Source organism: Leishmania panamensis, assembly GCF_000755165.1.
Source record: "Leishmania panamensis strain MHOM/PA/94/PSC-1 chromosome 19 sequence".
In the NCBI taxonomy this organism is placed as follows: domain Eukaryota; phylum Euglenozoa; class Kinetoplastea; order Trypanosomatida; family Trypanosomatidae; genus Leishmania; species Leishmania panamensis.
Window position 1 is genome coordinate 79,405 of NC_025864.1, and position 12,932 is coordinate 92,336.

Genomic DNA, 12,932 nt, shown 5'->3' on the forward strand with positions numbered 1-12,932 from the left:
TCCTTCGACGTTTTAATAATTGAAAACCTTTCTCTCTCACTGTATTCAAGCGTTCCTCATGTTCCAGTCAGAGGTGAAGTATGGCCCTCGCCTAGATGTGTACCTGTGCTACGTTAGTTCTCATGATGAAGTCCACTCGGCAGACGCGCTCCGCGTGCAGGATCGGCACTCGTGCGGATGGGTCTCACGGGTGCATGCACCGTACCCGCAGGAGCTTGGCTTCCGCTTTGATGGTGTTGTGTGGGTGAACACTTTACGCATTCTCTCCCACGAAAGCAAAATATCGTCCTGCATGATCGTCTATGTCGCCGAGCCGACGGCGCAAGAGGAGCAGAATGGTGTGTGTGGACCGTACAGCAAGGCAGTCTTCAAGCGTCTTGGCCACGTCCGCTTCTCCAACAATGTGGCTAGTGACTACCAGGCTAGGGAGCTCAAGACCGTTGGCCTGCAGCGTCGTTGCACATACCTGAAGCTGGTGCTGCGCAATCCCCATGCCAACAGCTACAACATGTTCGAGCAAATCGGCGTAGTGGCCCTAGCGGTTCACGGTGAGCTTCTGAAGAAGCTGCAGGACTGGATCGCTACCCCACTCGCCATTCACATAGGAGTGCATGCCACGGTACCACTGGATGAGATGATGCCGCCTCCCCCTGGCGAAGGCACCTCAAGCACGTCAGCGAGGGTGGCCAGCAACCTCACCACCCGTGTCAGTGAGCTCGCTGCTATGAAGCAGAAGGCTGTGGAGGAGGAGGACTTTGATGCCGCGGAGGCGTTTAAGCAGCAGATTACCATCATCGAGCACGCCCAGCGTGAGATTGCGCGGCTCGAACTGGAAAAGCAGCGCGCCGTGACGGTGGAGGACTACAAGCTAGCCAAGAAGATCAAGCTGCGTATTGCGGCGCTTCGAGAGGAGAGCGAGCGGGTTGCCACTGCTGCACCGAACGCGGCACCGTCGGCTGTGGCTGCGACAAATGCCTCGCCATCATTACCGCAGCTGCACGGTTCCTCCGCGGCAGGCGCGCCAGGCAGTGCCGCAGCATATGACAACGATAACGGCGCCGCCTCCCCACACTACGTGCAGAGAGGGTGGAACGCGCATGACGAGATAGTAGTAGGCGGCAAAGGCTACTATGACCTCTCTGACACTACAGGTGGGTTAACAGACAACCAGCCAAGCAACCAAAGCGGCTCTGGCGGCGATGAGGTACCGCTCGCCGGCGACGGTGCCGCTTGGGAGGTCGCCCTCAACGCCGCCATCAAGCGCGTGTCGACGGTGCTGCCTGGGCCATTGCCACTCACTGGCGACGCCGCCGCAGCGGCGAAGCCATACACAAAAGATCTCGGTGTGTACTGCGTAGCTTGCTTGTTTAGCCGAAAAGGGCAGCAGCGGGAGGCGGCGCTGCACGGCGCTGTGTCGAGTACTGGCTCTCAAGCCCTCGCTTCCCACAGCGATGCTGCATGGGCGCAGCTGGTGCTGTACATGTCTCTCAAGGGCTTCGGCGTCGGGGACCCGGTGCCAGGTGCCGCCATCGCAGCCTGCAGCGCTCTGACCAAGATCGTAGAAGGCGACGTGCCTGGCGCTTCGGCAGACCAGGTCGCCGAATCTGTCGCCAAGGCGCTTCCGAAACTCACAGCGCGACTCGGTGAGTCAAATATTCGTGTTCAAGAGAGCGTAGAGAAGGCAGTGGTGGCTCTCGCCCGCTCCCCGTTCGGACATCGCCGCGTCGTGGAGTTGCTGCTGGTGGACCCAGAGAAGCAACACAAGAAGCCTGCCAGCGTCCGCGCGCATATGTCGCGCATTAACATTCTCAGCACCTTTGTGGACGAGTTTGGACTCGCGTGTTACACCTCCGACGGTCTTGACACGCGCAGCCTATGCTCCATGGTGTTGCTGCCGAGTCTTCAGCACTCCAACGCCGATGTGCGGCAGGTCGCGGTGGGTTTGTTGGCGAAGTTACTCTACCTAGACCCTAGCTCCACAAGCGGCTACCTGGAGAACATCAAGCTAGCGCAGCAAGCACTCGTCGAGGAGCAGTTGGAGCATTACAAGCACAACCAACTTGTCGCCCGCAGCGTTGTGCCAAAGATGTTAGACATGCAAACGGACCCCTTGACTGTCCAGCGACGCAGCAGTGGAAGTGCAGGCTCGTCACAGGCCCAGTTCCAGCGTCCATCGGCACCTCGTGCGAGAGAGGTGAATGACGCTACCGCTGAAGAGGTCACACCGGGCGTCTCCTCTGAACCACCTTCGCTGCGTGCGCCTGCATTGAGCAGCGAGATGGAGTACTGCCGGTTGCGTACCTGCCAGTTCTGCGGCGAGTACAATTCAAGCTTTAATGAACACAACTTGGACCTGCACTATGTGAGTACTTGCCCCATGCTCTGCCCGTGCCCCCTGTGCGACCAGGTGACAGAAATTTGCCAACTGCAGCAGCACTTGGTGACGGAGTGTGAGAAGCGGCAGCTGGTGCGTGAGTGCCCTCGATGCCACGAGGCAGTCCGCGCAACGGAGTACAACGAGCACGTTATGGCGAAGAAGTGCATCAAGGCAGTGCCGACGCAAAGCGTGTGCCCGCTGTGCCACGAGCGCTTCAAGAGCGGCATGGAAGGGTGGCGGTACCACCTTGCCTCGAGCCCTGGTTGTCCAAACAACCCGCGATACTACGACGGCACCGGTCTCGCTATGTAATGTACCTGACCCGCCCCTTTCTCTCACTGTGGTTGTGTGAGGCCCGCAAGGGATGAAAAGACAGAGAACAAACCGCTGCTGCACGCCTCTCACTGTACCTTCTGCCATACCTCCTTTTCTCAAGAAGGGACCGACCGCCTCACTTGTGGTGTTCGTCTTCCGATTTCGCTGCCCTTGTGTTTCTCTTTTCTTCTACCTTCCATCCTAGACGCCCCGAGATTCAGACGTAGTGCACCACAGAGGCACCTGTTAGGCTTTGTCAATCCACTGGTTCGTGGTGGTGGTCCACACGCTGGAGAACAACAACGCTATTCTTTCTCTGGCAGCCATCGATGACATGAAAGCCCTTGTCGTTTTTTTTTTGTGTCTTCTGTGCGTCACATGTATGTGTTATGTGAGCTACCGAACTGCTAATGAGAAATCCGCCTTGTGCATTCATGTGTACCTGCACAGCTTGTTTGTGTGCTCGTTCTTGTATGTATATGTGAACGCCAGCTGCTGCTATGCCCTCCTCCTCGCCTCCCTTCCTATTCCCCATCCCCTTTTCCCCTTCTTTGGCTTTCTTGTCTTCTTCGATTCCCCTTCCACCTTCTCCTTTACCGCACACAAAGACACGCTTGGTTTTGTGGTGTGTGTAGGTGCGTGTGTTTGGGCACTTGTCCTCTCCGATGGCAAGGGGCACACCTCAGTGCGTGGTATCGGTTTCCAGTGCCCACTCTGTGTGGTGCGGCCAGGCAGCTCCCCTATCCCTGCCGATGCTGCGCCACGTCTGGCGGTGGCAGGGCCAAGTGCCTACGGCGCGGGGAGGTCAGAGCTGTGCATCGCCGCTGATGTCGGCGACTCTGTGACTGGCCGGCGCTAGAGCGGAGCGTGACTGTTGTTGTATGGCAGGATGGACACGCTGCGATAAAGATTACAGTTGGACTGATCTGTTGTCCGTCTGCTTTTCTTTGCCTTTTTGTTCCGCTTTTCTCGCCCTGCCTTCCGCTGTTTCTTTCTTGTTCGCCAGTTTCCTTCTACCATCTAGCACGCAACGATCGGATGACACGCATCTTCTTCGCGCTGCAGAGGCTTTCCCCGTCAGGTGCCTATGGCAGCCCCCTGCGCCCCTTCAGAACGACACGCGACGGGTTCTTTGTACGCGGGTCCATGCGTGTACACGGGCCCCTTCGGCCCGACACACCCACGCCTGTCGATGGGGTGCGGATTCCGGGAAAGGCGGAGTGCCCCTGCTGCCACAGACTAGTCGCGACATCGCGCCTGTCGCGGCGCATGCGGGCAGGCCCTCCAGACACTCCCCGTGGCATCGACGGGGACGGGAGCTGCAGACGGCGAGCTCCATTCCCCAGGCAACAACGTCGCCCTGAGGCAGGCCCCGGGATCTGGTGGCGCGAGCACCGCGTGCGTGCGTGCTATCGGCCGCAGCTGGCATGGCGTATCGCGTCCAAACACCGCACCCCGAGGTCTACGGAGCCCGCGTGATGGACGGACAAGGCGCCGAGAAGTGCACATCCACCGAGCCCGCAGTGCATGTGCGCGGAGCAGGCCTGTCTGTGGCGCCGATCGCGCAGCACGCATGCGGGAAGGGGGCGAGGAGGGACGAGAGGAGCCCGCGAGGCGCATGGCCCGATCCGACGGCTGTCGGTTGGTCCTAGACGGTCCGGGATTTAGCCTGTAGCACCGCACCGAGACACAGGTGGGCTGCCGTTGTTGTGCGCGTCTGTTGGTTCACTGGGTCGTGGTGGAATAATCGTGTTGGATGGAAGTACAACGCTGTGTGGATAGCAGCTTGTTGCACCTTCCGCTGCTTTTTTGCTTTTACTTGGTTTTGTTTTTAGCGGAGACGTGGATGTTGGTGAACGTGGGAGTGTGTGCGTGTGTTGGTGTGGGCTGAGGATGTGGAACCAGAGTGAGGCGGATAAGAAAGGGAAGACAGTACGCTGAGTCTTTCCTATGCAGGAGCTGAGGGCAATGCTGAAGGAAAAGGCCAAACGTGCCTCTGCGCGCAGTGAAACACGCCACGCCTGCTGTGCGCCTCTGTTTACTTTCTGATAGCGTGTGGCGTACCACCCGGATCCAGGGACGAGGCAGCCGCCTAAATGCACAGGACGAACTGCTCTGTAAGAACAGCAAAAAGGAGTTCAACACTGTCAGTGATATGGGGCGTTCAGTGCTGCAGGGGATCCAGTGAGCCTTTGGCCTGTTTGCGCTGGTGTTCCATGACGATCTCCTTTACCCTTGTTTCTGTTGCTCCCCCCCTCCCTGCTACCCGATGCATATTGTGAGGGGGCGCGACGGGAGACTAATGTGAAAGCTGAACTGTGGCCGAGTGTTTACAACTGTTGCTGCCTTGTGACTGACTTTTGGCTGCCGTCCTCTGCTATTACGCATCGCGGCGGTGGGTGCTTGCCAGCGTGTGCATGACCCACTCCTCGTTGTCCCCGTCCCGCCGGATCCACTGGAAGTGGAGGGGCCTCTACCATATAGAGCGCATTTACAGTGACTTCTTAAGCCTCTCTCCCGTACCAGTAGTGGTTTCTTCTGCTCGCTCCTCGTGTGTGTTCACTGTCGGGCCCAATCACTGCCGACCTCCTCTTCAGTCTTTTGTTTTCTTTTGTGTGTCCGCCCTGGCGCCCTTCTCTCGAACTTCCGTACTCGTCACCTCACCCCACATACCTCCTCGCTTCATTGGCTGTTGGTACACCCACTCTCCATCAGATGCGGCCGATAAACCCATGCATCTGCACCCGTACTTCTACAGGCTACAAGAGTTCTCTGTTGAGCACGTCACCTCTCATTTTTTTCCCCCTTTCTGCGTGTATTGTCTCCCTGCCTTGCCCTCCCTCTTCCTCCTTCCTCTGCTTTCTCCGACGGCGCGCGTGCTCTGACCTGCAGCTGCGTATTTTGCTTCGCCAGCTCCTCCCTGCCCTCGTGTTATGTTGCTGCAGTAGAGCAACGGCCAAATCCACACAATCGCTCAAAGGTTCTTCTCCCTAAAGAGTACACGATGAACATAGTGGCGAATCGTGGCGGTCCACAGGCCGTCGCGTCCTCGGCGGTTGAGTTGGAGGTGAACGAACTGATTATGCGCCAGATGTCTTCTCGCAATCCGGATGGTGATCCGGACGCCACGGCCCGCCTCGTCGAGCACATCCGCCACGGCAACGGTGGCTTTGTACTGGAGGGGATCCGCCAGCACTTCAAGTACAAACCACCAGCGACGCAGATCTGCATGATAACAGTGATGGATCAATGCGTCATCCAAAGTGGTCCGCAGTTTGCCGTGATGCTGTCGGGGGATAAGTGGACGGATCGCCTGTTCAAGGTGGCTAAGACGACCTCTTCAGCTGAGGTGCGCGACAAGATTATGTGCACCGTCATCAAGTGGTACCAGCTCTACCACACAAATGGGCACCAACGTCTGATCCAGCGCTTTCAGCAGAGCCGCGTCCTCGGTGAGCCGTTCCAGAACATCTTCTCCAAGATGCTCAAGGACAAGCAGCAGCCCGCCAATAACCCTCAACAGAACTTCGCCTCTCTAAACAATACCAACCGCAACGATATCCTCGATACGGAGGAGGCGATTCTGCTGGAGTGTCAGGGAGATCTGGCCTCTCTTGAGTACATACTGGAGCATCCGTCAGTTCTCGCGGACAAAGAGATTGTCCAGGAATGCAAACAGCACAAGCTGGCATGCATACGCATGCTCGAGTCTGGCGATCACAGTCGCATCGGAAATGAGCTGATGAGTCTTATCGAGCGCTTTACCGAGGCTCTGAGCCTGTACGAAGCCATGGCAGGTTTTGACATCGGCGACGGTCAATCTTCCAAGAGACGCGCCCTAGGCGACGAGGACTTGGCGGAGACGGATAGCGACGATGACGACGTGCAGCGACAGCTGCGCCTGCGCCGCGGGGGTGGCAAACGTGCTGACGCAGCCGAGGTGATGAAGAAGGCACAGCAGGAGACGGAGAATTTGATGAACCGCGAGCGAGGTGAGACGCAGCACCTGCGCTTACAGCTGGAAGAACTGCGCCAGAAGCACGAGGATCTGCAGAACAAGTACAAGGACGCCAAGGCAAAGAACAAGGAGGCCGTCAGCATGCTGGAACAGTACGCTGAACGTGTGGAGTTGCTGGAGACGGGTGGCAACGTGGACAGCTCCCATCTGACGCCTCTGCCGGTGCTGGGTGCCTCCCCGCTTGGCGCACGGGGTGCTGCTGGCACTACCCGCTCTATGCAACCGGCATCGACCGACCACATGCGGAGTCTCGTGACATCCATTCGAAAGTGCCAGCGCGAGATCAAAGAGGTTCTCTGCTCTGACATCACGAAGCAGGCTCAGTTGTTTTCAGCGCAGATGTCGAACGCTATGGCGGCCATGATTCAGGCGAGCGATGTGGACCGCAAGGCCGACCAAATGGCACTGCAGTGGACGCAGGAGCTATACAGGCGCGAGATGAGGCTGCGCAAAACCTACTACAATACTATTCAAGAGCTGAAGGGCAATATCCGCGTGTACTGCCGCGTGCGACCGATGTTGCAGAGGGAGATCGACGGCGGCCACAAGGACGTCATGTCGTACCCCTCGCAGGACGAAGTGAAGTTCGTGGACGCCAGCGGGCGGCCTAAGCTCTTCGAGTTCGACGAGGTCTACCCGCCGACGTCGCCGCAGTCGCGCGTATTCGAGGACACGGCTCCGCTTATCGACAGTGTCGTGGACGGTTTCAACGTCTGCATCTTTGCCTACGGCCAGACCGGGAGTGGTAAGACTTTCACGATGAACGGCACTGAGGGCGAGAACAAGGGCATCAACACGCGTGCCCTCGAGAGACTCTTCGAAATCATTGAGGAGCGCAAGGACACGGAGACTTCGGTCGTGATGATTTCCGTGTTGGAGATTTACTGCGAGCAGATCCGCGACCTACTGGCCACCAAGAAGGAGGCAGCCGGGCTGACGTATGAGGTGAAGCAGGGCGGGCCGTTTGGCACGTATGTGACGAACATTAAGGAGGTGCCGGTGACGTCACCGAGGGACATTGACAGCATCATGGCGACGGCCCAGACACACCGCAGCGAGGGCACGACAAACATGAATGAGCACTCCTCGCGATCACACATGCTTCTGTATATCATTGTGCGCACGACGAACAAGCAGACGAATATCCAGAGCTACGGCAAGCTGTCGCTGATCGATTTGGCCGGTAGTGAGCGCGTGGAAAAGAGCGGCGCGGAGGGTCAGCAGCTCAAGGAGGCCGTGGCGATTAACAAGTCGCTGTCGGCTCTTGGTGACGTGATTGCCGGGCTCTCTCAAAACGCCAAGCACGTGCCCTTTCGTAACTCTGCCCTCACCTTCCTGCTCCAGGACTCCATGGCCGGGCAGGCAAAGGTGCTCATGTTTGTCTGCGTAAGCCCGGCTAGCTACAACGCCAGTGAGTCGAGCAGCTCGCTGCTCTTCGCCTCTCGTGCCCGCGGCGTCGCGTTTGGCCAGATCAAGAAAAACGCGACGACAGCGGGGGCGTAGCGTGTAGAAGGCCGCACGGAGCGAAGAAACAAACAAAAATGGGTGGGGACGAGGGGAGGGTAACGCGCAGGAAATGTGGCAGGAGAGCGAAGGCGACAGGCAGAGGAGGGAGAGGGTACTCGTGTGTTTGCTTGTGTGTTGATTTTTTCTGTTTCTTCTCCCCTTCTTCTTTCGTATTTGATTTCATCGCTTCAGTTGTTTCGCGGAGGGGGGCGTGATTGGTGGCTTCTCTCCCTCCGCTCCGGGGGCCCACCGTGCGCATGTTGGCAGCAGTGTCGCGGGGGGGGGTGGGTGGGTGGGTGGGGAGGGCGTTAAGGAAGGCGCGTAGAGGGACGGGAGAGGGGAGGGTTTACTCGAAAGCGAAAAAAAAGGGGGCGCACACATGAAGTATATATTTTACTCTCCTTTCACCTCTACACTTTCCACAGACCCTCCACATTTGGCTGATGTTGTTCCCTTCTCTTGCTTCTCTCGTTTTGTCGTGGCTCACGCTGCTTGGTGTTCCCCCGCCGTTGACTGTCAGGAGAACGTAGCGTCAGCACATCAGTGCTTGCGTCAGCGGTTGCACGGCTGTCTCGCCCAACACATCGCCTTCCCCTCCTCTCCCATGTCTTGCGACGATGTCACCTCGCTTGCTCTCGCTCCCCCTTTCGTCGCTTTCCCCTCTTCTCTCCTCCGTTCGTTTTTTTTTCTTTCGTAGCTTTTCCCTGATTTCTGGTCACTGTATGCTGTCAATCCTCCTTTTCTGTTCCCCACTCCACTCGCGATTGTCTGTTCTCTGTTTTTCATTTCAGTGTCACGCCCTTCCTCTCGGCCTGTTGCCTCTAACACCTCTCCTCGTGCGCCCCCTCCCCCCCCCTCCCCCATACACTCCCCCCTCAGTTTTGAGTTTGCGGGTTCTCAGTTTCCTCGTGCTTTCGCTTGTTTTGTTTTGTATCCGTCGCATTCATTTCTGTTTTGGATCAAATTGCTGATTATTATTTTTTTTCCTCTCCTCTCTCTCTCTCTCTGGTTTACCCCTTGCTGATGAGTTATGTGACGCTTTTCACTCTTATTATTATGCTCGTGCCAGTGCGTGTGTGTGTGTGCCTTTGGCGCCTGCGGGATAAGTTAGAGGTGTCATAAAAAGTAGTGAGACCCAGGTACAAGTAGAGATCCCCAACGATGCGCGTCTGTGCGACGTCTTGCGTTGGATCGCTCCTTGCCTCCTCAGGCGCAAGGGAAGTGATGGCCCATCTCGTCGATATGTTAGCGGCGCCTTGTGCAGTTCCCTTCCTGCTTGGCGTTCCCTCTTGTTGTGCACCGGGACATTCGTGTCTATCAGCTTTGAGTGAGGACGCCGTCTGCTCTACGCGCATCCGTGCGGCCATTGCCCTCTTCCTCCTGTTCTCCTTCCCTACTCTCCCCAACATCGAGTGAAACGGCCCACGAGGACTCCCTTTTCATCTCCTCCTTCCTTTCACTGTCTTCCCTTGTTTCTCTCTCCGTGCCTGCCTTCAAAGAGCGAATCCGAATGCCAGAACACCTACCCATACACTCACATCCAGAAGAAGCAACATCAAAACAACGACCATAAGAAGAAAAAGTTCTTACCACTATTCACCCCACCAACAAGAGAGTGTGACAGTGAGGGACGCCTCCCTACCCCTCCCGTGTGTTCCGTCCAAATCAACGCACGCACGCATTCACGTCCCTCCACATCCCAGACGGGCTCATCGCAAAGGTCGCCACTTTTAATTCGTGATTTCCTTCCAGCAATAACAGCGGAGAAAAAGAGCGATAGCCCATTGGCAAGACACCCATCGCAAGGGCCCACCCGACATAGCACAGGCTACCACACGCACCGACTCTCTGTCTGACCGCCACTGCTGCTTGACAGCGCATTTTGTCTGTGTGTGTGTGTGTGTACGCCTCTCTCTATTTGTCTCTTATCTGCCTGCTCGCCAAGCTTCTTTATCTCTTGTAAGTTGGCGCCTGGGTCAGCGGTATCTTTCCCTCTTCTTCATACACAGGTACACCACACCTTCTTTCCCCATCGCACCTCTTCTCCTCTTCACCCTGCTGACGCCCTTCAGATCTCTCCCTTGCTCACTCCCTCTGTCTCTCTCTCTCTCTGTCATTCACTTCGAAACAAACGGTGCTTCGTCTTCCATTCACTCGTCATTTTTTTCTGCCTTTTCTGTTTCTTTCCTTTCTTGTGGGGATCTCGTGTGTTTTTGCTTTCTCTGTGTCGTCTGTGTCCCGTCCGATTTTACGCCTGTCCTCTCTGTCGTTACTTTGTTCGATTGCCCCCCTCTTTTCCGTTGCGGGTTTCTCTCGTTTTCTCTTTGCACTTCATTTTCATCTGTGGTTGGTCGACCCTTCGGTTTCACTGGGGTTTGTCTATTTTTGCCTTCGCTGTTGCTCTCGGTGTTGTCCTCAGTATCCCGCCTGTTGTTTTATCCCCTCACTTCCCCCCGCTCCTTCTCTCACCCTTCTTTCCTCCTTTCCCCGCATGTCTTTTGTGCTTCTAGCTCTCTCGCATTATCTCTGTTTCTCTACTTCGTCTTCTCTGTCTCGTGAGCATAATTACCCCCTTTTTTTCTTCCTTGCCCTTGGCTGTGCGTATGTATGCGTGTGTGTGTGTATGTGCCCCTCTCAATATCTGCTTCAGAATTTGTTTGAGATTGCTAACGTGTCTCCCCGCGCCATCTCCCCATCAGTCTCTCTCCTTGCCAGAGTGAATCTCGTCTTGTTGTAGTCTGTTCGCCGGTGCTTGTGCCTCCGGTGTGTCTGTGCTATTGTCTTGTAGGGTGGGGGTGGTGTACGCGTGAGAGGGTACGGAAAAGAGTGAGCGACTGCCTTTTTCTCTCCGCCGCATTCCGAGCCGCCGCGTCCTTTGCCTGTTTGTCTCTCTCGCGTAGTGCGACGGTGCTCGTTTTGGCTGTTGTTGCTTTTTTTTTTGTTCTGGTCAGGAACTCCCCAACGTGTCTTCTCTATACACACGCCGCCGCACTGTTCTTTGGTTCGTCAACGCCACGGCTGTGGTGCCGTTTTTTTTTCTGTTTGTTGTCATTGTCGTTGTCGTTTCCCTTTCATTCGCCCGACAGCTCTTTTGTTGCCTGTGTCTCTCTCTTCATCTCTCTTCATCTCTGCGTGGTGTCTGAGCCTTCGTTTTCTTTTCCTTTTTCGGATCCACCCCTTCTGCTCGCCTCAATCCACAGCAAGGTTGTCCTTTGCTCGAGGCCAAGCGCGGCGTCGTAGGTCACAAGTCGCTCCTTCCGCTCCAATACACAAAAAAAGGGAGATCGCTACACAGTGCAGATCCTCATAGCGCTACCAGGCGAACTGAAACCTCTCTTCACTCCACTCATTCTTCGCCCGTGAACAGGCGAGCACAACAACATCCCCCACTGTACTCACTAGCTCAGGCGCGATTTCATCCGGAGCTAAGCACGAAAAAAAATATCCACAGGCACGCACACACACCGCGGCAGCAACAGCAGCGCTGGGTTGACACATTGGCACGCCCATACCCACACAAAGCAAAGGCGGGGCAACGGATCCATATTTGGCAATCAGGCAAGAAAGGGGGAGTATTTCGCAGAACATCAATACAAAACGTCAAGTGTAGGCTCGTTAGAGCAGCGACAGTGCAGCACGCGAAAAAAAAAACGCGAGGAACAGAGGTACGCTACATAGATATATTACGTATGCAAGGAGTAGGTGCTGTAAAGAGAAATCAGAGCTCCTTTTTAAAAACCTGAACAGACTATACAGCAGCTTTGTACTACTACTACTACTGTTGGTACTCTCACTCTCTGGACCTTTTGTTGTGTGTTACCTTCTCGTTGCTTTTCACTTCAGAGTTGCCTGCCATTCCCTTTATTCCCCTTGTGTGTTGTGCCCTGTCTCTCTCTCTGCCTCTCTGCATTCATATGCGCGCGTGTGTGTGTATGTAGCGTCGTTCCTACTCGTCGTTTTCTTTACTCTACCTCAATTCTTCATTCTTGCGCCTCTTCTCTTCGCATCCGCCTTCTCTCTCTCCCTCTCCCCTCTACGCCCCCTCCTCATCTGAGAGGTTTCAATTGTGTGGCTTGGCTCTCTCTTCGCACCTCTCTGCCTCGTCTCTATTGACCAGCACTCACACCTATGCATGTATACAGCTCTCTCTCTCTCTCTCTCTCACCACTTTTGTTCTCTAATCCGAATATACGGCTCACGCCGAGTTGCCTTCCCTCTAGTAGAGTCTGCAAGGAAGGAAAAGAAAGAAGCCAAAGGCACGCAAGAAACATAAGACGGAAGTTGCTCTCGCTGACTTAGCCCCTACTCGTTTCCTCTCTGACTGTATTTTTGTCCTCTCCCTGTTTGTTGGTGCTATTGTGTTTGCTGCTGCGATTCATCCTTTCGCTGTCCCTCTCCCCTCCCCCTTCGGCTGTGTGCGTGCGCGTGTGTGCATGCGTGCGTGTTTCACTCATTGCTCTTTGTGTGTTTTTTTTTTCCTGTTCCCCATCCACGTAAGCATACTCACACGTCTTCTCATCACACACACCCACTCTGGATCACTCTATCACTTTCTCTTCGCCGCATCACCTCCCTCTGTGCGTTTTTCCTCTTTTTCTTTTGTTTGCTTCTCTCTTTCACAGGACCATCACTTTCATATACCGAAACGGAACCAAAACTGCAACTGAAAAAGAGAGAAACACCACCTCCTTGTGCCCATACACACACACACACACA

General features: G+C 55.7%; 2 protein-coding genes across 2 annotated transcripts, besides 2 other annotated features; both read left to right on the top strand.

Annotated features, from left to right (window-relative positions):
• Positions 1-58: 58 nt before the first annotated feature.
• On the top strand, positions 59-2,689 carry LPMP_190220 (hypothetical protein; the record flags this gene model as incomplete). Its single annotated transcript, XM_010699715.1, has 1 exon — positions 59-2,689. The coding sequence occupies one exon, from the start codon at positions 59-61 to the stop codon at positions 2,687-2,689; it is 2,631 nt and encodes an 876-aa protein (XP_010698017.1).
• Positions 2,690-3,349: 660 nt separating this feature from the next.
• Positions 3,350-3,560: a repeat region.
• A 137-nt stretch (positions 3,561-3,697) lies between these two features.
• Positions 3,698-4,436: a repeat region.
• Positions 4,437-5,696: 1,260 nt separating this feature from the next.
• On the top strand, positions 5,697-8,213 carry LPMP_190230 (C-terminal motor kinesin, putative; the record flags this gene model as incomplete). The annotated part of the gene is made up of 1 exon (XM_010699716.1): positions 5,697-8,213. The coding sequence occupies one exon, from the start codon at positions 5,697-5,699 to the stop codon at positions 8,211-8,213; it is 2,517 nt and encodes an 838-aa protein (XP_010698018.1).
• Positions 8,214-12,932: the final 4,719 nt, after the last annotated feature.